Genomic DNA, 27,888 nt, shown 5'->3' on the forward strand with positions numbered 1-27,888 from the left:
ATGGGTCTGTGCTCTGGAAATACTCTGCCCTTGCCAGGGACCCCAGACCCCCAAAAGGTTTCTTTCCCAATGGGGAAGAAGTCTTGAATGAACACCTGCAGTTGTCTCAAAATAATTATCGCCAGAAACTACCGAGGACCCATGGAGCTCTGCAGAGGCTAATCTGCTCCCTTTGCTGGTCTCTCTAGCGACCTCGAGCAAATATAGAAAATTAGCCCTAATCAGACTGGAGAACACAATACGGTTTAAAGGAGATAAGGAAGGCAAGACAGCCTGCAGAGTAGCCCAGGCTCCTTAATAATGTATTTTAATACATGGGAAGGGGGAATACAGACCAGAATGGAGATAGCCTCCTGAAGTAAGGAATTGGGGCAAGAGGATTTATTGGTCCTGCTGGACAAGCAAGTCCATAGGAATGGCCATGGCTAGCCAGTGGCCAGAAGGAGTTGGGGCTGACAAGGAGTCAGTGAGAAAGAGCGGAGGCAAATTGCCAGCCTGCATGCAGCGGCTGCTCCACCTGCCTCCACAGCATCATGCCCTGGGGCTCACATCCTTAAAAAAGCTGTTGAAAGACCACAGAGAGTATAAAGCATGTCCACCATAACTCTGTGAAGACTGGAGGAAACCCATGGCAGGCTTAGTCTGCAGAGCTGCTGTGACTGTGGCGCACTCCCAGGGAGGCAATATCAGGTGTCAAGCGGCTCTTCAGTTCAGCTGAAGGGAAGGCATTGCAATAGCCTATACATGGACATGAAAGCCAGACGAATTCAAAGCAGGCACCTATTTTAAATGGTCAGGATAATTAGACCATGGAACAATTTCCTGTGAGAAGCAGAGGATTTGCATCTCTTGGTGCCTGCTGCTGAAGAGGATGTGCCTTTCTTGAGGACGTGCTTCTAGCCAGGAACAAATTGGTGACATACTTCAGTGTGTCACCTCGGTCAGTCTAGAAAATTTCAGATCTATTCATGTGCAAATATGCTGTGCCTACATGCTGTCCTACAGGTATTTTGCTCTAGCTAACTACCTCAGTTTGTGTTATTTAGTCAAATAAGCAATTTTGCCGTGTTATTGTTACCACATTAGGAGAAAGGAGAGGAAGGTGGCTCCTGAATAATTAAACCCACGATGAAGTCCTAGAAACCCTGACTCAGAGGAAACATCTAAACATGTAAACATGTAAAGCATCCTTCATCTCAGGCTTTCCAGACCCTAACAAATTAACCCACGCAACACCCTGGAGAAGGGGGAGAGTGTTTTGCAGAGGAGAAAACTGCAGCAGGGAGGTGAGGTGAGCTCAACTTGATTGCACAGAAAGGTGCTAAGTAAGGCAGGAATAGAAACCATGGGCACTGGCTCCTCGCCCCACATTTTAATCCCTGGTCTGCACTTCTGGTTGCTAGCAGCCCTACGGGGTCAAAAGCATGAAAAAAGAGGCACTTACAGCTTTCCCATTTTCCAGCCAGGTGACAGTGGGGACTGGAAGTCCGGTCGCCATGCACCGCAATGTCACCACAGACCCAAAGGTGATATTTTGGGATTCAGGAGCCTTCAGGATTCTGGCAAAAACTGCAGGAGAAGACAAAGGTGCTAGTTGAACAGTGATGTAAAACTGAGGCTGTGCTGGTGTGGGGATGCTTCCTCCTCAACAGGTCTTGAAATAAGCCCCACAAACAAAAGCCCACAATAGCACGGGCTTCCCAGTGAGCAACAGTCTTGGGAGAGGGACAAGGAGGAGAAAGTAAGTAATCGGTGTGGTTATGTTCTGTACCTTACAGACCAAAATTTTACCTCCAGAAATTTATACGTCATCTGAGTTCAACACCTCAGAGGAGGTAAATTGCAAAAAAACAAGGGCAAGCTCATCAGTAGCATGCAGATGGGACAGCTTACAGCAAATACGTGGCAAGTTACAATGCTGCCCTGCCAAGAGTGACCTCATGCAAAACTTGTTCAAAACTATCAAGGGAGACCACCAGTGTGGTCACATACCACGAAGGTTAAGGGTCAGATAAGCTCCTCAGTGTGATCACAGTGATTAGGACTTACCATGGAGAGCTGCAAACCCCAGCATTTTCCATGCCACAACAACCTGCCCTAAGGGGAGAGAGTCTAATATCGAGTTATGGGGGAATGGCCGGAAAAGACTTTGGGAAGCTGAGATTGCAGGGGGAAAGTGGATTTTTAAAGTGACTTTTCATCTCTACTGCTTTTGCTTCTTTTGTGGCAATAGGGTTACTGGGCAGTTTGAAGATAAGCAAGATAAGTGCCTCCCTGCCCCAAGAATAGTTTGGGGTTTTTTTGGTGAAAAGAAGAAGTGAAGCATTTTTGCTGAAAACTTATTTCAATCCAGAAACACAACTCTGATGGCCTTCACAAGCTGTATTTCAGCTGCTGTACTTGGACCACATAGAGGAAAGCAGAGAAGAGAGACATTTCCCATGTGGAACATTTGAGTTTTGACCCAAAATTTTTAATGGAGATGCCTGAATATCTGTGTAGAAGCAGGCTGAATAGTTCTGTGCCATTTCTTACTCCAGTTTCTCATACTTAATGAGTAATGCTCACTCTCTCCCTTCTGGGATGCACAGCAATGACTAAAAGTCTCCATCAGAAATTTTAGTAAGCAAAGGAGTTTCTCTTGGAGTTCTCAGACAAGCCTGATATCTTGTTTGCCACTTTTGCTATCTGTGCAGTTCCCCTTACCAACATATCTGATCATGTTATGGTCTTCTGGGTCTCTGCCTGACGCACCTCTTGGCACTGTCCAGTGGTTGCTCCCAGATGGAGACCTCTAATGCAGAGCAAGTAGGAGACCAGTGAGGGTCCCATCAGAAACAGAACATCTGTCCCTGTCATTTGGGATAGGAAGGCTTTGACTGCAAAATTTCAGTTGGAACAAAAAAAGTATATGCTTTCCACATAATCCTTCCACCCAGTCTTGGCCTGGGAAGGGGCTGAGATTTGTGTTAATTAAGAGCCTAAAACCAGCTTTTGCTCGTGGATAGGCAACACTAGGAGTACCTTTCAGCACAGAAACTTTTTTGTCTTAGGAGCACAGCCATTCAATAGGCTCCTGGGCAGGGGCTTTTAGGAAGATTAAACTTAATGTCAGTGAAGTGAAAAGGGTGGGAGGATATGTATTACATTCAGCTTCTTAATTCCGCTACAGTCTCTGAGCAGTCCCTCACTGCTCATGCTTGGTGCCACTTGCTTAAAGTCAAAGCAGAGCAGCATCGGGGCTGCTGCATCCCCCCTGCCCCTCAGCGAGGCAGCAGGTACGAAGCTCCACTGCTAACGAGGAAAGCTGCAGTCGCTGGCCAGGGACTTTCCTGACGAATAATAAGCAAAATGAAACCTTTGCCTGAAGTTTCACTTCAGGCCATTAACACCAGATGGTTATGAATTCAGCCTTGAGTGCCCTGGGCCAAGCTCATAATTACTTTTATACTTCGTTCGGAGAAATACTAAATTTTTGGGCCTGTCCCCTGGCAGCAGTTACATGCACATGGCTCCTGCTGAAGCTAGCACGTTAGCTCCCAGAGCCAGAATATGGCCCTTAGTGCTTTTCTCATGCTGCTGTTCGTTTCTCAGTGTGCTGCTGGGACCCTGCCTGCCTGACAACTCTGCTGCTCAGATCCTGCCCAGCTTAATTAATACCGAAGCGATGAACTAACAGCACCCAGACACAGGCGCGTATGCCCTCCTCTGTACTGGCTGCTCTCCCAAGACCTGCGAGGAGCTGTCAGCTGCGAGAAAAAAAGGCGCGCTTCGAAAATGATCACAGTTGCGCAGGCGGGGAGCAAAGCCACAGCGAGCACGGCGGCTGGTACGGCCCGTGCGCGGCGCCTGCAGGGAAGCAGAAAGCTGCATCCCCCGCCCTGGGGTCCCCGCGCCAGCACTGATCACAGCACTTGCTTTAGTAGCCCAGCACACTGCTGGCATGAGCGCTAGTCCGCTGGCATAGGGAAGGCAAAGGGTCAGGCCATTCAAGCCTAAAACACCAAATACAGGGGTAACAAATTCAGCCACAGCTGCTAAGCATTCACATGTTTCTTGTGTAAAGTACTTCAGGTGTATTATCTAGCACAGGGAGGGACAGTTAAATAAAAGTGGGCCTATAAGGAAATAAGCTGATTTCCAAAGTGTGGAAGAATGGAAGCTCCTGCTGCCCCCAGTGCCACTGTGTGCATTTCCAGGAATTTCAAAATTGAAGTTACAGATTTAATACTTCAACATTTCAAGTACTTATATTTGCATGCTTTTTAAAAGTATTTATCTTAAAGTTTAGCTATTTAACTTAAGTGCTTAGCTCTAGATACTGTGAATGGAATAACCTGGGGTTTTTTACATTATTTTGTTTTAAGTGAGAAATTCCCTGGGGCAAGGGCTGGACTCCCCAGGTCACAATGGGCTTTGGAGCACCACTGACTGGCACACCCAGGGACACATTTTCCAAAGGGCTCTTCATGGTTTTGGGAAACAGCATTAAAAAAAATAGCATCATCTATTTCTTAGCCCCATCATCTAAGCGTGGATGGTTGACACACTGCCACTGCCGGCAGACTCAGGTGCAGTGGGAAAGCCAGGACAGGTTGTGTGAGAGCAGCCAGTGTCACCTTCCAGTGCAAAGCCAGGGTCAGACCACCAGGATGAGCTCGAGGTCCATTTTGCCGACACATCAGCAAGGAAATCTGTCTTGTAGCTAAATGGAGGAACCCAGCCCCCAAAACTATGACTTTTTCCCCCCCCACCATATTACACAAAGAAAGAAAAGAGGCAAAGGCAAGGAAGAAATGGAAACCCTGGTAGTACCAACCTAAGCAACCGGTGGGGAGAAGCGGGTGAAAGGCAGGAAGAGGAAGGAACAAGAAATGGCAATAAATGTTTGCAAAATTCACATTATTTGGTGGACTCAGGACATGGTTTTGTTTTCATTCTGCCTCAGAGTGAAAATTCCCAACAATCAGGCAATTTTTAACACCTCTGTTACTTGCCGTCCTTTTCCAGATCCTCCCAAAAGTGGATTTTGACAGGCCCTCTGCCTGTTTAGGTGCATCACCACAAGGTTAACAACATTCACGTCAAGACCCCCCAGGTTCTCAGAACGGGATTTACCCGAAGGCATGCCAAAAAGCAGTTAGGGAAGGCAGCCAAAGAGGGCTTCATTTATTTATTTATTTAAATGGAAAATAAAACAGAGGAGCTGGAAATGAAATCTGGCCGCTAAAAGCCAAGCCAGCACGTTAAGTTTCACTCCCAAACACCCTAATAAATGTCCTTTCTTTTACAGCCCTGCTAAATGATGTGCTGTGCGCTGCAGGGCTTGCTAGGAGGTATCTGCACCACGGCCAGCTGCTCTCGTTTCTGAGAATTAGGTAATATCATACAGTCCAAACAGTAGGGCTTTAATTCAGTCACGAAATTTTTATACTATAAAAAGATTAAAGCAGGGTGTCCCCCTCCAGCCCCCGGTTTGAACGGCTAACTCTTTCCAGGTGACTTTGTTTTCCCGTCGCCTCTGACTGAGCTGTGTTTCATTTCCAGGGTTTGGGGCCCAATCCTGCAGTCCTGGCAGATGCCTGCCCCCTGACTGGGTAAGGCCTGTTGTTTTGTTAAAGCAGGCTAGATTGGGCCACTCGCATCCAGGCAGCAGTCTGAGTGAGCAGCATGCTGCTCCTTTTAGGAAAGGATAAAGCGATGCTCAGGCCTCACGGGAAACCCCCATGTGCAGAGCCCCACTGCAGGAGGATGCCCCTTTAGTCAGGGTTTCATAAGCCTTAACACTGGCTTTGACGCACCAGGCCCAGTCAAGCACTGGTTTTGGAGTATGGGGTGTTTTTTTTCTCCAAAGCCTCCACTGGCTTTGGTGAACCTTGACTTTCAGAGAACACGAGCAGCATGTACGTGAATTAACCCAGCGTCTCAGCATCTGCACCTATTCATATCCAAGAGTTTGTTGCTAGTCCTGGCATACTGTAAAGCATATCTGATAGTCCAAACCAAGATAAGGCCACGCAGAGCCAAACCTCTGTTAGCAACCACCTGGTGACAGTGGGTGCACGCTCCCTTTGCACCGCAGTCTGAGCCCGGTCTTACACGTGAGCCAGACCTGGCGTGTCCATACTGCCAGATCTGGTATCTCAACCTGCTCCACTTTACCTGATGATTGTTTTGCTTTTATCAGGAAAATGGCCTTTTGGGTGATTATGGCCAGGTCTTACGCTGAAAATTTTTTAGATCTAAGCTGCAAAACACAGTGGATAAAGGCAACTCCTATGTGCAAAAGGCCTTTTCCTCTGGTACAGCTGGTGCCATGTTGAGAACTGATGTGTCTACATTGTTGGGGAAATTGGTAAGCTACACATCACCTCGGAAACTTTCCTGATATAAATACTCTGGCAAAGCCTTTGCAGTGCATACTGTTCATGTGTAAGCATTTAGGAGCTAAACTGGAAGCATTTTTTTGTTTGCATTCGCCAATGTTCCCGTAGCTCTTTCAAACCCGAAGCGTGACAGATTGAAATGACTCCTTCTCTACAGAGGAGTTCTCTGGGCTTGGACTTGTCTTACTAATCCGTAAAAAATCATTTATGCTTGCCACCTATATGCTCTGAAGAACCATAAACTTGTGCCAATGCGTTTACTGTCCTTCACCAGTGAGAAGTCCAGTTGTCTAAATCCCCATTCAGATTCATTCATCTCATATCCATTCACTTCTCCTGACAAGTCTAAACCAGATAGTCAAGGAGAGGTAACAAGCAGAGGGGCTACCATTTCCTTTCCACTGGTGAGAGATGAGGGGAGGTCTGACAAATACGTTTATAAATACTTAGAAGGCCGTAGCATTTGTGTTTTATGATATTTCAAATTAATCTGTGCAAAATCCTAACAATTCTTGTCATACCAGGGCTGAGAACAGGCCGCACATCATGCTCATGGATCAGCGGTCGCAGAGAGTGCCACGCCAAGCTGTGTGCAGCAGCTAATTGCATGCCAAGAGCCAGGGCTGAACAAGCGAGGCACAGTCTCTGCAGCTGACACGGTGGGACCGAATCCCGGCTCGGAGAACAAACAGATTCTTCAGTAAGCATGGTCAGCAACTCCTCTCGCAGCGGCAGTGACGGACTCTGTGCGTGGCTCACCACATGCCTCCATATGGGAACGGCTCACGTTGTACCTTTGCCACTGCTCAAGGCGTGCTGCCACCCTCCCACTCCTTTCCAAAACTGCTGGGATAATAATTAAATCTGAAGATAACGGCGAGATTAGTTTCGCTTTGATCTCTGAGTATTTCTTATCAAAACTGCAATATTTATCTTTTCTGCAAGCCTACCAAGTAATCACAAAGAGGAGCAAAATACCACAGGGAAAGCTGATATGAGACACTTCCACTTATCTCTATCAAACTGCTTACCTATTTTTGTTTAATCCCCATCCAAACATGCTTATTGCCAGAGAACCACACGTATACAGATTATCAAAAGAAAAAAAATTTACAAATGCAGTAGGAAATGCACACAACCACTGTATTATTTCTCAAGGAACAGCACTATTAGGTGTGGTCCCCAGAAGAGGAAGCTGCAGAAGCACTGTAAGCAAGTAGTACTTCATTATCCGCCTGCCCATCACCTGGTTATCATGGTAATCTGGAAGAACCCCTCAATGCATTTGAAATATCAACGTTTTGTACAAAATCTCAAAATCTCCAAGCTCTTCTGGCTCCTGATACATGATTTGGGAGGTTTGGGGTTTGCAGTAGTTCTAACACCTCATGCAGCCCAGGCCAGACAGCTTAGCAATACATAGACACTCAACCTGGAGCCTGAGGCTGTGAGATGGGGGACGGCAGGGACCATTCAAGACCTGTGTGGAAGGGAGATGGAGGAAACCACAACATCTCCATCCTGAAGCATATGCCTTCAGATTCTAACTTCTGGTGTCTAATATCAAAGCAAGTTTTTCTTAGCAAGGCAATAGCTTTTCAAGGTAACCTTATTCTAGGGTGAGCTCCAAGATTTATGGATGGTAGGACAATTTGCATCAGCAGAAGGACTCATATAATGTTAAATGCACCAGCCAGCACAGGAACTTCTCAGCTGTGATAGACTTTGCATCACATGTAGATGTCTCTGGAATCCTAAAAGCAGACCCTGCAAATATGCAAAGCTATAATAACCAGGAGTAAAATGTAAATAGATAGCTTATATCCTGTGTAACTATATAAAACCTGTTCTGTACAAGTGTTCACTTCTATATACAGAGCAAACACCAGATTCAAGGACAAGCGGGGATAACATGTTCAAATTACTTCCCAGGGAAATGAATAAGGAAATTCTTTTCATGTCAGTACTGGTCTTATATATGTGTTTGGTTTCTTTGAAGGAAAGACCCTTCTAAACCTTCCCATGCTCTGCCTTTTCTACAGTACGAAGACGCACCATGTGCCATTTAACTCTGCCATTACCCGTTACTGCTTGTGAAACTGGAAAAGAAGTTTCCAGTCTCCTGAGTCAAAGAGCAACTCTTTTTCTCCTTCCAGTTGTGATCATGACCCGTCATGACCACTGCCAAGGCTGCCAGTCTGCCTGCACGTACTGAAGTCTCCACAGCTGCACACAAGTCTCTCTCCCTCCCACTCTCAAGAATGGAGCAGGCAATTATGGGAACCACTGGATTACCCAAAACTGAGATAAACCCTGCAGCATCCTGACATTTGGTCTCCACCAATGGGTAACAGCAGTGCCATAAATTTAATTACATGCCATGTGAAAAGTACTTCCTTTCATCTATTTTAAACTGCTGCTAGCAGTAGCTGCTACGGTGTTTCTTGGGGTGATAGCAAATAGCCTGTTCCCTGCTGACCTTATGTGTGCTTGGTTTTCAACACTGAAAACTCTGCTAGTCCCTCCTAACACAGAGATCCATCTTTGCTCCCTATTCTCAGCTCCTAGTTTGAGATACCCTTTTTGGGAGGGGCTGCCTGGGGCTGCATTCAGTTTCAGAGATGGGAGGGGACCATTGCTATACGGAGCAGCGCAACAGCAGACACCTTCTCTTCCACAGTATGAGCACACACACCCTAGAAATACTGTGTGACACTAGAACTGGCATTAGTGCTAGAAGCAAAATCTAGAGTTGTATAGCTTGGAAGAGTCTGTTACAGTGGAAAATAAGAGCAGGGCTTTCACCTCCGCCAAGGCGACCTGAATGAGAAAGATGGAAGGAGGTCGTTAGAAGACAGAAGGCATCAGCCTCATAAAAATGGTATTGGTCCACAGACAACTTACCAAAACTGGACTTTTAAATCAATTCTACAAAATTTCCAGGTTGCCGTCAAAGCCTTCCTTTCTGTATCTTCAGCCCCATCTCTATCTTGGTTTCTTAGTGTGAAAAGGCAGTCACTTCAGGATAGTTGCCTCAGTTTGCTCTGGCCACCTTTATCTGACAGCTATGGCTGTTCTCTATCCTTGAGTCTCTCTATTGTTGTGCAGGAAGCACATGCTTCCTAGCTACCCAACACAGTTTATAAGCCAGGGGGATTTTGTCCACAATATCTATTTTTTTTCTGAAAACCACAATTCATGCAATAATGTGAGAAATTCATATATTTTTTTAAGTGCCTTTCCAAACTCTTTGTTTGGGGAAAGAGGTTTTTGCAAAAGGAAATAGCAGGCTCAAATGCTCATTAGAGAAGTATTGCTCATACATGCCTTGTCAGAAACCTCATGCTCCCAGGAGGCCTGCTTTGCAGCTCCTCAGTGCAGGAGGCCACCTCACGACAATTACTCGAAGGCAGTGTGCACCTCTCACCTGTGTCACAGCAGAGCAAGCCTCAGGAACAAATTTAATAGCTCATGCTTGCTTGTTCATTTGCTGAAGGTCTGGGGCTGTCTTCTTTCTCCTGCGGCTTGCCCTGTTACCCTGTAATTAGGGCTATGGTCGTATCTGCAGCATCTGAGAACCTTGGGATGACTATGGTGAATGCAGTAGGTAGGAGGAGATTTAATGAGATATTCTGGGCTTTCAGTTACGCCCATGCCACCCTGCTGAGGCCAGTCAATTACTTTGGTGTAATTACAGGCAAGATCGGTACTATTTTCTTTCCCTGTAATGCTCCCTCCCCTCAAACCCTTTGCAATTTTTAACAGCAAACTGCAGTATTCACCATTTACTGCCATAGGACACTGCCTGCAGGTACATACACCAGCATCACCAAGGACAGGGAAGACAATCCTTTCCCAGGGTTTCTGCCTCTGTTCATGGCAGAGCCAAACACTATTGCTCAATGTCAGTATCTGAATTTCCCTGAGGAAATTTTACCTAGCACGTAAGTGCAGAACTGCAAACTTCGTTGTCAGTCTGCTGTTCGGCAATACATCTCACCCAAAACATTCTACCTCAGAAGATGGCACAGATAAAAATTCACATTTCACAACGACAGCTGATCTATGGGCAAGACAGCAAGAGTCAGGGTAACAGTGCTGACTGGCTGCTTTGGTGGTCTCTTGGTATCTCCCTTTCCTATTTCGCCTATGCCAAGTACGGACACGTTGACACAAAACTGTAGAAAACTTTCTGCATAGCACATCTGTAGTCAGTTTTCATTTGAAATAAGGCCCATCTCTGGCATGTGGTCCATCCAAATTGATAGATTAGCTGGACTAAATACATACTTTCATTCTTGTTGCTTGAATTATGGTGTGACTTTCTTGTCTTTTGATTTATCTGTGATGCAAATTTGTCCCAAGACTACATAAGAGGTCCACAAAACAGCTGAAGGAAGCTAATGCTTTACACTTTGTGAGCATAGTTTGTTAACTAAATAGCCAAGGCACTGCTTTCTATTGTCATCTAGTCTCCTGTCCCCTCAGTGCCTCCAAGAATTAGACAAAATTATTAAAAAAAAAAAAAAATCAGAAGTCTAGACTAAATCTACCCGTGTCCTGGCAGATCCTTCCCTCTGAAGAGATGATTCTCCAAGAAAAACCTTCCTATTTTTAAGGCTAAGGCGGATCTCACAAGTGGCTTATAGGGGAACATTTTTGTGGCCTGTGGCAGGGTATTATTTTAGTAGCTAGTAATAAGCAATAAACTGTGGGCAGGAAAAGACTTCTATCTACCAGGGTTGGAACAGAAAACCAAACAATGTCCAAGTCAGGGGAGCATGAGGAGCATTGCTCCTACACTTCCTTTGCATTTTTTGCTTTGTGTGCTCTCACATAGTAGCACAGGAGGAAGTGGAGCAGAAACACCTCAACAGAGGGATGAATGAAACTGCCTGGATAAAGAGAGGATCAGTAGCCTTCAACTAATGCCTCACACAGCCAACTGGAAACTGCAGAGAAGATTTGATCCAAAAATGTTATTAAATCCATGGAGAATCCAGTTAGTTTCTTGATGAGCACACTGGATCTTCCAGCACTTATCCTAGCTAATTTGTTTGTTTGTTTTTTTCTGACAGATTTATGATTGCTAATTTCTAGACATGCCTTTGTACAGCGATGACTTCAAAACTAAACCTTATCGCACAGTATACTCCAAAACTCCTGAATTCCACAACTCTCTGGTGCCACAGGCTGGCGATCGAGCTCAACTTCATGTAAATCACAAGATGGAGGCGCATCTAACTCAGCACACAACCAAAAGGACTGCCTCTTTCCTTTCACATTACATTCCATGTATTTATGGACGCCTTCTTTCTTGTTCAACATTAGAAATGCATCACTGGGCAAACTGGGAACATCGGAGGTTTCACTGACTGGGTGCAACACCTAGAAAGGCACAACAGGAAGGTTTTTCTTCATCTTCAGAGGAAGAAAAACCTTTTCAGGATTTCTGCACACAAAGTCCCAGTGTGCAAGGCTAAAAAGCACAGTAGACAATTCAGACTGTCTTCCTACAGCAGAGGACTTCCACGCACATGCTTCTATTGGAATAGAAGGACACTTCTCAGAAGAACATTCTACCTTCAGTTGTGCTAGTGCCTAATCCACCACAACGCTTCATACATTTTAGTGGCAATAACTCTATTCATTTCCAGAAACGTTCTTTCCACAGTTGAAGCTAAAAATTAGGCTGATAAAGAAACATATGGTTTATAGCTTTATGCCTCATCTATAAACAGCTGTAACTTATAAACTGTAAGCAATTCACAGTCAACTTTTCAGTTTCTTTTGTGACTTTGTTTTGAAGAATGAACAACATATAGGACAGGAGCCCATTCTACCAATTCATAAAGTAGCACTTTTCTTCCCCCAAGGAAAGAAGGAAATATTCTCCAAAACAGAGCAAAAACTTTGCCAGAACACAAAGCCCAGGTCAGGTGATGAAGTCTGCAAGTCATTGCAAAACGTATTGGTTTACTGCTGTTTTGCAATAGACACTTCTTCTTTGATGCATGAATGGTATATACTTTGAATATTAGTTATAAGCTCCACATCTGAAAAAGATAGCGAGAGATTAAAGTAAAACCATCCCATGGAATGTATTTTGCACATTGAAAACAAAATCCTACCAGAAAGCTTCTCTCTGTGTCTGAGTGACAAGCATGCTCATAATAGGAATATTCCCCATGCCTCTTACCGGGCAAGAGCTCGTGGCTTTAAATTTATTCTTTCAATGTCATACAATTTATACATAATGGGTATGGAAAACCTCAAAACCTCATGTCAAGCCGTGGGAACCACAAAGGGTGTACAGTTTGAGGCAGCAGGCCCAGAAGCTGAACCTGATGAGCTCTTGCATAGCTTTTGCTGAACTGGTGCTATTGATGGGCTGGATCAGTGTCACTGCAAATAGCAAAGAAAACTGAAATTCTTCCTGTTTTACAGCTGTCCAATGCATGAAGGAAAAAACAGATGAATGTCTCACTAATGCTGCCTATCATGCAAACCCTACAGATTTCAAATGCTCAGACAAGGGCCAAGAAATACATTCTTGGCACAGCCTAAAAGTCTATACCCTGTCCTCAGTTTTCACTGACATCAATGGCAATTTCTGCACTTGAGGACAACTCTCAACATTCCTGAAGGTGATAGCTGCTTTCCTATGTATTTCCAAAGGAGCGATCTTCAGGTAAAAGTGGATGGAATGTCTTAGCCATCTCAGCCAACATCTTGTCAATAAAATTCAGCCTTCAGACATCTGTATGAACTACAGATCAGGTAAACAAGCAAATACTTCTACTCTACCATAGTCCTGAATCTTGGATTCATCCAGGAACCTTTCAACCACAGATTCACTTTGGGTATCAGTACAGCAATCAACAGGTAATTTGTATAAATCCTTTGGCAAGGTACTGCTTTGCTGAGTATATAAATGCTCTTCTCTTCTAGGTTTAGCAGAAGTGTTTATTATCAAAACTGACAATGTAGCAATTAAACAGCTAGTTAGTAAAATGCTTAAGACGAAAATTAATACAAAACTGCAGGTCAGAAATGTTGCCTCCAGGAAATTAAAAACACATTTCTTGGCAAACAGCCAAGATTATAATATTGTTCTTTTACCTCAATGCACATGTTACCTCCTGTAGCCACCTCTGGACATACATGAGCAACAGGAAGTCATCCTCACATGGGAATTTTAATAGAGCCAGCAAACTCATCATTGCTTATTTGTTTTGCTTTGCAGAGCGGTGTCGAGAAGGCTGGTTTCTGCCTATTGCACTTCTGCCTCACACCAATACTTCTACTAGTCCTTTTTTTCATAAGTTGCGTGAGCTGTAATTAATTTGACAAAGGAACTGAACAGGGGAAAGCTGACTCAATACGCTCGTGCAGCTTCCACACAGCTGGAAACACAGGTGGAGGACTACTTCATAGTGACCCCAGCATATGTCGGAAAGAACCAACCTTGTTCCTCCGAGGTGTCCCCTCAGAGCTAAACCAGAGGCGTGTGTCATTTTATTGCTACAGGACACACCAAGATCATAAAAACAGTGTGCAACCCTCCTTCAGCAGGATGGCTGCCTACCTTGCATGGTCGCTCACTTGGGTCTCTTGGCCAACACCTGCCTCTTGTGTCCCTTCCCTGTCCCTAACCTGTGCCCGCTCACTGGTGTCAAATCAAGGGCATGCCCCATGCTCTACTTCTCTTCCTAACACCCTCCAGGCACCCCGGGCAGCATTTCTGTGAGGGCAGTGCTGTCTGTGGGTTCAGCACGGTTCCCCATGAAGATCCCAGCTCTTCGCACAGACCCAGCAGTCAGGTCTGTTATGATTGTGTTTCCACCTCTAATGGATTATGCCTTTTAAGGAGAGAATCTGTTTCACCATCACGTGTCCAAATTCATGTGGGTTTGCCCTGAACTTGGGGAAAAACACAGTCCAAAAGGACAGGCTTTTTTCAACCCTTTTAATTAAAATCCTGACCAAGTTCTGGACATTGAAGCTCATTAACTGACTAGAGTTCATTAGTTCATCACCTGAACTCTGGTGCCTGAAATGTGCTCCAGGAGAGGAAGCAAGCTGCACTGGCTAGGGACGAGTCCATGCACTGGGCAGCACCCAAGGGATCCTTATCTCCTTCCTCATTCACTCATGAAAATCAGGAACAACTGAAAAATCAGTTCCACTAAGAAAGGCCTCCACCGTTTTCTTTTTCCTGACAAGAACTGCACCTGAATATTCATCTAAAATCATTGCTCAAATTATTTTGACTTTGCTCTAAAAATAATAAAGCTTTAAAAATATTAAAGCTGTGCTTTAAAAATAATAAATAGAGGCTAGTATTATAAATGTTGAGGAAAGCTAACAAGGAATGGAGAAAAAATATTTGGAAAATCAAAATAGCAGTATTTTTCAAACTGTTTTACCCTGGACTGCTGAAACCAGACAAGAAGTAGGACTGTAAGGCACCTCAGTGGTGTAATTGCTTGGGCCAAGATTATCATCAGTTTGAATAAGTGGATCCAGCATAGATGATTTTACATATTTGAGACTTGCTGTAGTTTCTGGGCCAAGCTTCAGCAAGTCATTCAAGCATGTGCCTGACCCTACATGCATTAAGGAGCCTGACTGCATGCAGGAGGCAAAGGGTCAATCTTTCAAGAAGTTAAACAACTTTGCACTTTGAACAATGCCTGAAACTAACTGCAGGACTAATGCTGAACCCATTAAAATGGAAGTTCATAACAGAAAATTAGAAAACTCTTTCAGAAATCAGGATCCGCCTGATCTAGATTTAGCTAGGGATAAATATTTGCACTGCTCTTTGAATGGGCATTTGCTTCAGGATTAAATATTCATAGTTGACCAGCCATGCTTAGTCATTTTATTTTAATATTAAGCCGCACCATGCAGGGTGGTAATGCCAGTGAATGGTAGCACCAAGATTTAAGAAAAAATACTGTAGTGTTATTACAGAGAAGCAACATAGAGCATATTTTCATAAGTTTTCTGAATATAGCGAATGCTCAAAGAAGGCTGACTGAAGTGTGATTTTCCTGCATCAGATGATTATTATTTACTTGGAGTTACTTTAAAATGCTGATACTAAGGGAGTAGGAGAGGTAGGAGAAGAGGGATACTAAAAATAATGATAAAAGAGGTGCACAAGGGGGGTGCACATGTATGCGCATACCTGTGTGCACACACAGGTATGTGCATATGTATGTATGCTAAATATCCATGCGACTTAATGTAAAATACTGGGAGGGGAAGAGATCTGTATACACAGCAAGCTGCAGTCAGGATTATTACCTTTGGATCTTGGAAGCCAAAAAAGTAAAACAAACACTATTTTGGGTGGCAGCCTGAAACGAGGTATATTATATGGGTGCCCCACCAGAGAAACCAAGGCGAGCCTGGAGAACAGCATTGCTTTGTTCACCCAACACATGAATGGAACATGAGGGCATAGTTTGTGTGGGAGCAATGAGCTCCTGTTGATTAATTAAGAACTAATCACCTTCTTCATTTTAAAAAGAGCACACACAGGCTCTCCTTTGCAAGTAGGATATTTGTGGACTATTTTGCCATTCCTTAAATTAACAGGCAGCTGCATAATTCTGGAGACAGGGACAAAACAAGATATCAACCGTAGAAGCCTGGATTTTGGTGTGGTTCCAGCCCACTAACTGGCTGTGGTAGATCCAGAGTAATAAAACCCCAGTGCCTGAGGCCCTTCAGCATGGAGCAGGGGGTTGTGTGCATGGCACCCAGTATTTGCCATTCACAGTTAATTCTTGACAAGCCTTTGGCCGCTGTCTCAATGATGGAGCCAAACCAAAACGCAAGCTGTTCACAGCCAGGTCCGTGTCTTCAGTTTGGCCCATCACTTTTAACTCAGGAGAAGTACAGCTCTGAATCTAGATTAGGAATAGCTGCTTTCCTGTTTTAAAGCTATTTAAGGAATTTCCAACATACTTGAAGTCTGTACATGTAAATATTAAAAAAAAAAAAAAAAAAAGAAAAAAACCTCTGAAAAACAAATGCATCTTTTAGGGAAACAGCAGACCTACAGTAATTTGTAGTCGGACCTAATACACCTGATCCTGCTCCCGGAAGAAAGTCAATGGTCATCTTAGAAATGGGATTGCACCTTAAGTAACCTCTGATAGTCCCAGGCCAAACGTAACCTACAACGATCTTTTGAAGCTTACTAGGCAAATGGAGACCCTTCCCCACTTTTTACAGTACAGTCATTCTGAATAAGAAATAAAAATTAGTTCATCTACTGAATCAGTCATCCCTCCTCCCTCTCCACAAAATCTTGCTTAACCCAGCTTCTCTTATAGGATTCAGGAACATTGAATGCTTCATCACCTACATTTGGGTTCCCCTGCAGTCCACTAGTCTCAGCACTCTGAAACTGGTGATGATTTATACCACAAAGCAAACACTTTCTGTAAATAAGAGACGGACACTAAGCACATAAAGACCAGAAACTGAAAAATCAATCCGGTGTTTGGTTTAGCAGACAGAAAATGTTCAAGTCCTCAAAGAGAAAAGCTCTGTTTACCTGAAGAATCAACCAATTCATATGGAAAATCAGAGGAAAGGGAGTGGGACATACATATAATGCTGCAAAATGCTTCACTGTTTGCAGCTGCAGCTCCCTTTGATCAGGCTCTTTGCAGTGAGTTTCCAGGGCCATCAGCTTTCTACTTGTCCATCTGCACAAGCCATAGTGTATAACCCCCAGGTCTGGTGGGACTTTTCAAACAAAAAACAAGCTGGCATCTTGGAAACCATCAGTCAGAAGGAAAAACATATTTGGGAGTCCTTACTCAGACAAATATCCCACAAGAGCCACAGCAGCCCTGGACAAGGACCCTCCACAGATTGTCCTGTCCACCATCAGGCAGCAATGGGAGCAGGTGGGGACAAACTTTCTGTTTCTCACTCTGCTTTCCTTTCCTTTCCTTTCCCTTCTTCTGCCTTTTGGGTCACCCCCTAGGATGTTTTTGTCAACATCAACGTGATACTTCAGGTTAATTCAAGTTAAGCAGGTACGCACGAGGAGCTGGCACATGGAGCTGGAGCCCAGTGCAAGGGTTACTCACCTTCCACTACCAGCGTTGCAGGTTTAGAATAGGCTGTGCCCAGGCTGTTCTTGGCTACACATCGATATTGTCCTGCATCTTCTCTCTGAACCTTGTCGATCCTTAAATTCCCTGAATCAAGGACAGCAATACGAGCGTTCTCCTGCCGGAGGAAGGAGGGATCAAGGTGAGGACTCTACATGCAGGCTGCGCACAAGGAGCACCAAATGTCCACTTGCAGAGATTGGGCTTACATGCATGAAAATTATTTGTGTTGTCCTACAACTGAAGGATTTCGGGCCAGCTTCCTGCTCAGCATTGTCATGACACACTCACCCATCCCTCTTTTTGCAGATCAGTGGATTATAGCTTCAAAAGAGCCCTGAATCTCAGCTAAGCAGCTCAGTAGCTCTTATTTATGAGAACACTCACAAGTGCATTCAGCAGCATTTGACCACACTTAGTAGTAATAAATATATATAATATAAAATACAGATACACAGAGAATGTTTGGTTTATAGGCAGAATTATTGCAGATGCAGACATTTATGAGATGAACCCTGGATTTTCCAAATGCTTGCTTCCTAGCAACTAGAATTTACAAATGCTGTAATTGATGCTAATATTTTAACACAGTACCTTTAGCAAGTAGTTAGAATTACTTAAATTTCATTCTCTGCTCACCTTTACAACTGTTTCTCCTTTGATCCATGAAACAGAAGGTTTTGGATTCCCCATTGTAGTGCATGGAAGAACAGCCTTTAACCCTTCTATTATTTCCACATTTACAGGCGGTCGGGTTATTTTGGGTCCTAAAATTTTAAAAGTCAAAAATTAAAGTTGAACTGAAGCTAAGAGACACTAGAACAGGACAAGTTCAGAAATTACAAAATCTCTGCTGCTTTTTCTGTACATTGCTGGAAGATAGAGTGGTCTTAGTAGGTCATGAGCTGCCTTGGAAAGAAAAAACCTTTTTAAGCACAGCATTTGGAGTTTCAGTTTATGGATGCAAAATCAGCTAACTTGCATGGGTTATTTGTTTTCAGGAGTGGAGTTTGACAGTCATTTGAATTAGGGCCTGGGCTAAAATCCAAATCCTGATAAAAGTATTTCCAATATTGAAGAATGTTTGCATTCCAGGTTTTGACATTCTTCAGTGCATAAACAGTGTATTGTGTGAAAGCTCATATTTGGAGAGAACCGGTTTTGAAATAGTTTTAACCCAGGCTTGTCTCTAGCTCAACAAGAAGGGCATGTAAACTCAATTAATGTCCCTAATTGAAGGGTTTATAACTATGTTAGTAAAAAGGAGAAAGGATCCTTAAAGAAAAAAACAATCAAACTCCCTTAAAGTTCATATGAGACAAACATTTACCCAAAGAAAAACATGGTTTACCTTACTCTGAGCCAGGAGTAAAAAAACGTCTTCATCTCTGTTTTTTGGAAGATCTGAAGTTTTGTCTCCATTGCATGATACCAAACCAGAAAAATGACCTTTAGAGAGCATCACCTCCTGGCACCCACCTGCAGGCGACTGGGGTGCTGGAGAGCCCCAGAATTACTGGACCTGGAGGGTCATGCTCATTAGCGCAAACAAAACCTTTCCTACAAAGAGATGCTTTAGCCAGGATATATCTCAGCTGCCCTTTTAAGTGTTTGTGTAAATAACCGCAGCCATGTGAGTTCAGCTTCACCGAGCTGAGCACTTACAGAGCCCTTTGCAAGAACTAGTCCTCTGCCTTCCATGTGGGTTGGTGAGGTTTACACTGCGGTGCTCCAGACCTTTCAAGGCTGCTATTAAGAACATCTGAACAGCATTTACTTGCTTTTGCCATCCTCAGGCATAAATCTGATTAGTGAAATCTTATGCTTAAAATTCACAAGGGATTTATGCAGTATTGCTACGGAGGTCTAATCTATCAAATTGTGCTGCTTTAACAAAGTTTTGTCCAAAGGGCATTCTTCAAAGCATCATTTTTTACCTTCTCCTATGCAAACAGTTCCTCTGATCCTAGCACAGGTGTGTGTTATTCAAAGTGAATAATCACAACTGCTTTTAGTTAAGGTATGATCCAATATGCCATGTCTCTGCCTCAAGGGACTGCACCGAGCCCCACAGGAACATAGGTCTGCCCTGAACACGGACCTCCAGGGTCCATACCTGGGGTCTGCTCAGGCTCTCAATTACATGCTCACATTGTGTCAGGAAGAAATTACATTCCCACTTACGCATTTTCACTTGGAGAGCCCCACAGCTCTTCGCAGCTGCTCCAACACTGTTTTCTGCCTTGCAGCAGTACTCCCCATCGTCACTGTCCTCCACACTCAAAATGGTCAGGAGCTGCCCATTCCTCTGTATGCTGTACCGGGTGTCGAACAGCCTGCAGGGCACAGCACAGATTGTCAGGGGCATGGGGACAGCCGGGGATGGAGAGGGAGAACTGCATTTGTAGCTGCAGACCGCTGATGGCACTACAAATGGCAGTATGTTTTACTTTTTATTCTCAACATGCAAAGAGAAGGGAAGGCACTGAAAATGTTGAGTTGGGCCTTAAGATTTGCTTTGGTCATCACTAGACCATGCAGTTCCTGACTGCCACCAGCATGGTGGTAATTCTTCCTCCAGTCAGGTATTGGTAATGTAAGTAGGTATCACAGTTGGGTTTCTGTCTGGCCAAGGACAGGCATAAGCACAAGTAATCTTATCCAGCTGGGTCCTGTTTTAGGTATAATCACTCAGTGCAAGGGAAGGATGCCTACATAGGAACTGGAACTGGCTGAAGTTTTTTAAAGAAAACTTCAGATTTAAAAGAAAAAAATTTTATCACTAAACAGATAATGTTATTTTTAATGTTGTGAAGAAAAGACACAAACTAAAAGCCAAGTATTTTTGTTTGCATCCAGGAGTGGTTTTGACTGTTTTGGGAGAAAAAAAAAACAAACCAACAAACAAGCAAAGAAATGTGCTGAAGAAAAGAAGCCATCTAAAGGTTAGAGGATGCAAGGATAGCTATAGTTTAATGACAGCAGGCTTTAACCTGGAGGCTTCAGAGAAGTCAAGAAAGACACTGAAGCTGGAGTAACAAAGGTATGGTCTGGGGAGCAAAGACCAGTTCTATATGAGAGCATGGGGAGTGCATGTGTGTGTGTGCATATGTAGAAGAGGAAGGGAGACACAGAAAGAAAGGTGGTGATAAAGCAGAGGGCTGATCTCTGATTTTCATTGCAAAATGGAAAAGTACAGCAAAACTTCAGTGGAAAAAGATTTGCATAGCATTTCATAAATTCCAACATGTTTTATTTTCACACCTTTGTTGATGCTTTTTGGAAGCACTTTCATGCAATTGGCCTCTGATTCTGACAAACAGTAGCAAAAGGCCTCTGACCTGAGGATTGTCTCCCAAGCTATCACAAATACCTGACACCTAAGTATGTCCTGTTTTGTCTTTTACTGTTAAAAATTGTACAGCAGTCACTGAGTAATCGGAATGTGCTATTTTTAGCACACACAAGTGTGCACACATTTCCTTTCAACACCCTTTCACCCTTCAGCCTTGTATCTCCCTCCTCTTTTTCACCCTGGGAAGAAAGAATACAATGAATTCATCCCTCATGTAAAAGACATGCAGGCTCCAGTCCCCGCTTTTCCTGAGGAAGGCTCACCCCAGGCAGCCCTGTCCTAGGAGACGGGGCAGGTAACCATTTCACTCAGCACAGGGCACCTGCTGGTCTACGTGCACAAGTTTTGACGCCAAAAGGAAAGGCACTTCCAGAAGACTAGTGCTGACAAGAGCCTCTGTCCTAGCACTATTCCCATTGAAGTTGAACGTATACATACTGTTTTGTTTTGAAGGTTAGCTTAGCTGTCTGTTTAGAGTGCTAGGACCTTGGCAAGAGAAGAAAATTTTGTAAATAAAATAACTGATAGTTATTGCTTGCAATAACTAGCCCCTTTGAAGTTTGATACATACACACACAGAGGCATGTATTTACATGTTTTTTTCAGAAAAAAAAGTCCACTGATCTGATCCTTTTCCATTGTGCAAATACTTTCATCCATGTTCTTGGAAAGTGACAGAAATATTTTCAGCTTATCTATTTCCCTGTCTTTGGTCTGAGCTTTTGTATCCAGCAGCACTGACTACTAATGCCAACACAGCTTTGGGAAAGTGAAATAGTTGCTGCCATTAATGTTGCTCCAGAAGCCCCAGTAAAAGAATGAAGCACCTGAGCTCTCTGGCCTCACCAGCAGAGCTTTTTTGATCAGTGTTTTCCTTTTTGGTCAATGTTGTGAAAAAGGCACTGTGTCTCAGAGAGAGTAGGATTGCTTTTACAAAGGTGTGTTGGGCTTCTGGAAGTGGGGATTGGGGTGAGAAACAATATGGTTTCCATATGATCTTAGAACACAGAGACAGTGAAATTTTAAAGACCATGGGGAAAGAAAGGCATTTAATCTCCAGGGTCCTGCATGAATACCTACCTTTCCCAGCTTTTATTTTCAGGCATGGTGTCACTGATGGGAAAGGAATTAGGAGAAAGGTGACCTGATTTGGAAATAACATCCGTGGAAATTCAGACGTCCATCCTGCAACAAGGCCAAGGTCAGAGGGATAGGACTGGGGTTTGCTGAGGTTCTGTTGCAGGTAATGAAATAAAAGATTTCTGAAGACCAGCTACATATGTGTAGCATTCTGCTTTTCTCCCACTCTAAAATGGTCTTCTAGCAGTAAGACCTGCTTCTGCTGCTGACTTATTTGGAGTCTCCTGAGCCAATGGTTCAAGGCCTCTTTGGATGCTTGACCCCAATAGCAGGAACTGTGCTTCAGGTGACCATCTGCCTAACACGGACATCTCTTGAGAACAGGCCTCTGTTACACAGAAATTGTTCTGTAATTTTACCTTACAGAGGGAGTCACTAACAGCAATCTAGGATGCGAAACTGATGTGAAGCCATGTGGCAGACATAATGTGATTTCAGAGTTGGAAGATCAGGTACAGTTTACTTTGCAAGAGTCTGTCTATAGCAATAGAGCTAGAGCAATGGTAGCAACTTCCATAAAACATTTCCAAAGCTGCCTTCTTTGGAAGCACCTTGATGCCTGGTGGTTAATGTCTGACAGTGCATGACAATGAGAAGCCATTTCCCTGTGGTCAGATCCAGAACTAGAAGCAAACAAGAATGGCATGATATGACCCCTTCCATGCAGAGTTTCCAGGCACATTGCAGACACTCGGGCAACAAGTCTGGCAATGCTTCTTTTAAATATAATATAGCATCCTCCTCCTTCGTAAATGCGTAAACTGAGGGACAGAGCAGATTGCATTGTCTGAAGCTAGAGAGCAAACTCCATGCACTGCTTGCAGCAGAAACCAACTGTCTCCAAGCTCAAGTGTGTGAATCTGCAAGAGCACTCCCCAGGCATTCCTATCACTCCCTAAGGAACACAGATTCCTGTACACTTACAGCCACTCACCCTCTTCCCTGCCACAGACACATTTTAATGTTTCCAGATATCTCCTTTATCATGAAGGAAAGCACTGACGGTTTTGGCAGGAGATGTTGGAGAGGGCTAGGGGTGCTCCCTACCTGATGGGAACGTCATTGCGCGTCCATGTAATCTTTGGCTCAGGGTACGACTCCACTACACAGACAAACTTGGCGACGTCCTCTACCAGTGCATCCACAGTTTCCAGAGGAGTGCTGATGAAGGGAGCTGTGTGAAGGAAGAGAAAATGAGAAAACCTCCTGGTGCCTCCTGGAGAGAGGCACAAAGCCTGCCAGACCCCTTTGGCGGAGGCAGCCCTGTCCCTGCAGGGTTGCTCCATGGCTTTTTCCCCAGCGCAGAGGTGCTTTCCACACCCTCCACGCATTCGCTGTAACACAGGCCCCTCCACATTTGTACCTGCAGCCTTCTGTTTTTTGCTGCAGGTTTTGCATTTTCCCTTGTGCTCTCTCTATAGGGTGCAAAACAGAGCAACCCAAGCATGGGGCAGCTCCAACAAGCCCAGTGTGTCCCTTGTTTCTAACTCTCCTCTCCCCCAAGGTGCACAGCACCGGGTGGCAGACTGCAAAGACACAGGTGAGGCTGTACCCCTGCTGCAGGTGTGGCATTGCATGGGCTGGAAGTGCAAGGAACAGCACACAAATTGAAGCCAAGCTGACCAGCTCCTGGAGTGGGCATAGTGCCTCCTCATTAACGCATAATGCATGACGTTTCGGCTTCTTCATTAATACGGGATTTGTTCCACTCAAGTATTTCTCTTTTTTTAAAAAAAAGTTATATATAGCACTATTTTTTTCAAAGCCAGGGTCATAAAGGCTCTTCAGGTCTTCCAGATCTGTGGCATGACTAGCATACACTCTCTTTTTCTCACTTTTTCTAACCAAGTAGCACCAGGGTTAGAAGTCTAATAGCTGTGTCTGATGCTTATTATCACAGACCTGTCATCATGTATTATTCGAATGTATTCGACTGTATGAAACATTTTCCGTCACCCTAATAAAAGACTTGAAGCACGGCTGGAAGGAATCAAAGGATACATCTAGCGAACTGCTTTCCCTGTGCATGGTATGCATTGCAGCCATCGCCTCCAAAGACGCTTAAATGACTTTTAATCTATGGCTGCGAGGGACACACATACAATATTTGTTGGACTGGATTTCATTGACAGCTGTGCTGAGATAAACTAGTTTCATACCATGTTCCTGAAACACCACCTTGAAAATGTACAGCGGATGCAGGAATCTTCCTGTTTCTCGATGACTGTAGCAGTATCTGGCACACTGTGTGTCTCTTCACGGATAATCCTGACCACACTGTATCTGCTGGCCCTCCTCAGTATAGTAAGATTTAAATTCAGGAAAAAATAAACTACATCAATTTTACCCCTCCCTCCTCAAAAAAAGATGAAATACAAGACACTCCCATTTAAGTGACCGAGAATAATAGAAAGCCTTTACCTTAATGCTTTTTCAATTTATATGGGAGTAAAAATTAGAATGTCATTGGAGTTCAGCTGGAATGAAGCTAGAGGAAGAAAGGCTCAGCTTCCACTATCAGGTTAATGTAAAAGTCCTAACGTTTTTGAAATGTCATTAGAATGAACCTGCCTCAAAAATATATGTAGATTATATGACTTCAGATTGCATAATTGATAATGACTTTATTTACATAAAAACATCTTAAAACTACAGCTCAGGTAGCACTAAAGATTATATTAACTAAACGTTAGTTAAAGCACATCTGTGTCAGATATGTTGTTTAAGATCACAGCTTCAAATTGTATCAGGCTTCAATTTATTGGGTCATTTTGGGTCACACTAGATAGAAGTAATCATCTGTATTGCACCCCAGATGAATCCCACACCAGTGAAACCAAACGGAGGATTTTCATAAAGCCTAAATTTCCCTGCTACTGAAGGTTGTCTTAGGAGAATAACCTCCACTGACGGCTATCTTCACCGATGGCTACCTACTTCAAATGGGACATTCCTATTTCGTGACAGAATATCTTGGGTTTTGATGGCATTAAGCCTGGCTGAAATGGAGTTTTACAATCTAATTTTGTATAGTATGTTTTTATTGCTGTTGTCCGTATGCCTTAATCTCTGTAACGAAGTTTTTTAACCCTGAGAAATGTAAATTTTTACAGTAACCAAAATTCAAAGCAACCAGTTTTGTAACTGTGTTGTCACAATAAGCACGGCCATTCTCACAAAGAATAAAGTTAAATTTGTATCAAGAGCCAGTATGCATAATGACAGTATTTTATTCTTTGGGCAAACAACAGCTGTCAGTTTTATATATTAAATAAATTTACTAGCAAGTTAAGTACTTTCATGGTATCTCTTTAACTGAAGACATGACAGAATTATCCTTAGCAATATTGCGTACCCATGTAAGGTCTGATCTGAATCTCCTGAAAGTCAGCACCAAGGTCTAATCTGGTGTCTCCTGAAAGCCAGCACGCAGCTCTTAGGGCACAATCAAGCCTCGTACTCATAGAAAATACTGTCCAAGCCGACAGCACTTTACCTATGGTAAAAGCAGAAAGGGAACTTTTTTTTTTACAGCTGCCTCCCCAAATCCTACATCCTCGAAGAGCAACCGTGACAACAACAGCGATGTGTCATTTTCTCGTATGCTCTTTTTTACCTTTCCGATATTAAAAGCGAGTGCTGGGCCAGCAGGAAGGTGAAGGCAGTGCTCCTGTAGCCGGGGTGAGGGGGCAGAGGGCACGAGGCCGGAGAACGCCTGGTGTGTCTGCAGGGGACAGCGGGCGGTGGGCCGTGCCGCCATTTTGTTGTGAGGCAGCGAGAGAGACGCAAAATGGCTGAGATGGTGCCTGCTTCTAAAAGCTGTCCAAAAAGCTCAGGTGTTGGTGTCAGTCCATGTTTTCTCAGGAAAGCCATCAAACCTTACAATGCCTTCATTACCAGATTTTAACGTAGGAGAATAAAATCCAAACAGTGTGCAGACATATCTGTCGGCATATCGAAATGGCCCCAGACATTTCCGTGCGCATCCATTGGGGCTCTCTGACATTTTTTAGGTAGCCCTGTGGCTTTAAATAACATTGAAAATCAATTAACTTATATATCTATAAAGCCACACAGGTGACATTTTTCTGGATGGCAGCTGTAGTTTCCTGAGATAGCAAAATGACCCAAGGCTGCTCACGGGGCCCATGAGAAAGCCGAATCCCCTTCTATCTCCAGTGCACCAGAAGCTCCCAAATTGCTTGGCTTTGGTTTTGGATCCACACTTTTGAAACAAGACAAGCCAGGCAAACAAAACAAAGCGGAGAACAGAGCCAGTCTCTCCAGCAGCATTGCAGACGCCTGGAGATACTGCAGTTCTCTTGGTCAAAAACTGCTCCTTCATGTTTCCAGCTAATGCTGCAAAACCCCTACAGGGCACCACTGGGCTGTAATTGTGTTTCAGTCTCTCTCAGGGAACAAGGCAATTCAGCCACCCATGACATTTTAGGAAAGAATGCGTATCTCTTCGTTGCACTCTGCCATCAGGAGAAAAACCAATCCCCTTCCTCTTTGCTTTTCATGTCTCTCCAACCCCATCTTACCAGAGCCTTCAAAAGGACTGGGGTTTATCCATTTACTTTAGTGCCTTAGGAGAAAATCAACATTTTTATTTCAAAAGTTTTTTATAAAGAAGAGACCTTTTTTTTTCCCATTTTGAAGCCAACCTGACTAACAATTGTAAGAGCACAGCCCTGCAAGAACAGCAATGTTGGCCTAACAGGTGAATATTGGCATCCTCCTTGAGGTTTTCTTTTTGTTTTCCTGAAGCTGCAAAGTTTCTGGTATGCTCTGAATAGCTCCTGACAATCACCGTGCAGCAAAACCTTTTGTCCACAGGGTTACCAGATGGTACATCCACCAGACCACTGTTGTACTTTGTACCTCAAAGACTTTTCTAAACAGATTTTTTTCAGTTCTTGTATTGGCTAAAAGTAAGTGTGCATGTGTCCGTGTGTGTGTGTGCGTGTGTGCGCGCACAAGAGAGGAAGAAGTTATAATAACTTTTGTGTTATATGCAATACAAACCATGCATATTTGTATTTATATGCATATACTCTGTAAAGACATTATAGCTATTTACTTCTTCTTTGATCTTTATATATTTATAAACACACACAGGCACGCAGAACACCACAAATCCTGGGCTCTGCAGCAATGGGTGCTACCAACCATTAAAACCTGTAAGCTTCCTTTGACGTGAGAAATGTCCATCCCACCCAGGCTGAACCCAAAGGTCTCCCCTGCCCATTACAACACGACTACGTGCTCTTCCTAGACAAAGAGCCTTCAGTCCCAGATACAAATAAGAGATTATTTTCACTGCTATCCTTCTAAAAGCAGTGAAGCGACCACCAAAAGCAGCGCATTTTTGTCCTTTTCAGGAATGCTACCACACCACCCACCCCACCATTACCAGGCACGCCTTCCCCTTTGCAAAACCTCCTTCAGCAAGTGGCAGAAGCAGAGCAGGGCAAAAGCCCCTCCAAGCAAACCTTTCTGGAGCGTCTCGGCCAAGCTGAGGGCTGCCAGGGTGAGGATGTGCACCAGGGGCACCTTCAGCAAGTCATTCATGTTTGATCCAGAAGGCACCCGGCTCCTTCAGGCAAGGTGTGCGGAGCTCCCGACCGGCTGCATTTCGGATGGTGGTGCACGAGCAGAGCTTCTCCGCTAATGACGGAGCGGGGTCTGCGGGATCTAAGTATAATCAGGAATTCTCCCACCCGGCGGCGGTGATGGACGTGGCCAGCTGGTGCGTATCCACTTCGGTCAGTGTGAAAGCGTGGGGCTCGTGAAACAAGAGAAAGCAAATCCCTTCTGAATTCCTTCTAAGCAAACAGAGGAGTACAATGGGCAAATGCAT

At 44.0% G+C, this 27,888-nt stretch overlaps 1 protein-coding gene across 1 annotated transcript in view; it reads right to left on the reverse strand.

Moving 5' to 3' along the window:
- Nucleotides 1-27,599, reverse strand: part of MUSK (muscle associated receptor tyrosine kinase) — a gene marked incomplete at both ends in the record, with an annotated part of 54,095 nt that extends 26,496 nt beyond the window's left edge. The window contains 6 exons of the mRNA XM_082335356.1: nt 1,445-1,569; nt 17,507-17,648; nt 18,170-18,297; nt 19,715-19,866; nt 23,073-23,199; nt 27,521-27,599. Of these exons, the coding sequence (XP_082191482.1) occupies nt 1,445-1,569; nt 17,507-17,648; nt 18,170-18,297; nt 19,715-19,866; nt 23,073-23,199; nt 27,521-27,599 (753 nt within the window). The remainder of the gene's footprint in view (nt 1-1,444; nt 1,570-17,506; nt 17,649-18,169; nt 18,298-19,714; nt 19,867-23,072; nt 23,200-27,520) is intronic.
- Between the last annotated feature and the right edge of the window lie 289 nt (nt 27,600-27,888).

Source organism: Platalea leucorodia, assembly GCF_965183815.1.
Source record: "Platalea leucorodia genome assembly, chromosome: Z".
Lineage (NCBI taxonomy): Eukaryota > Metazoa > Chordata > Aves > Pelecaniformes > Threskiornithidae > Platalea > Platalea leucorodia.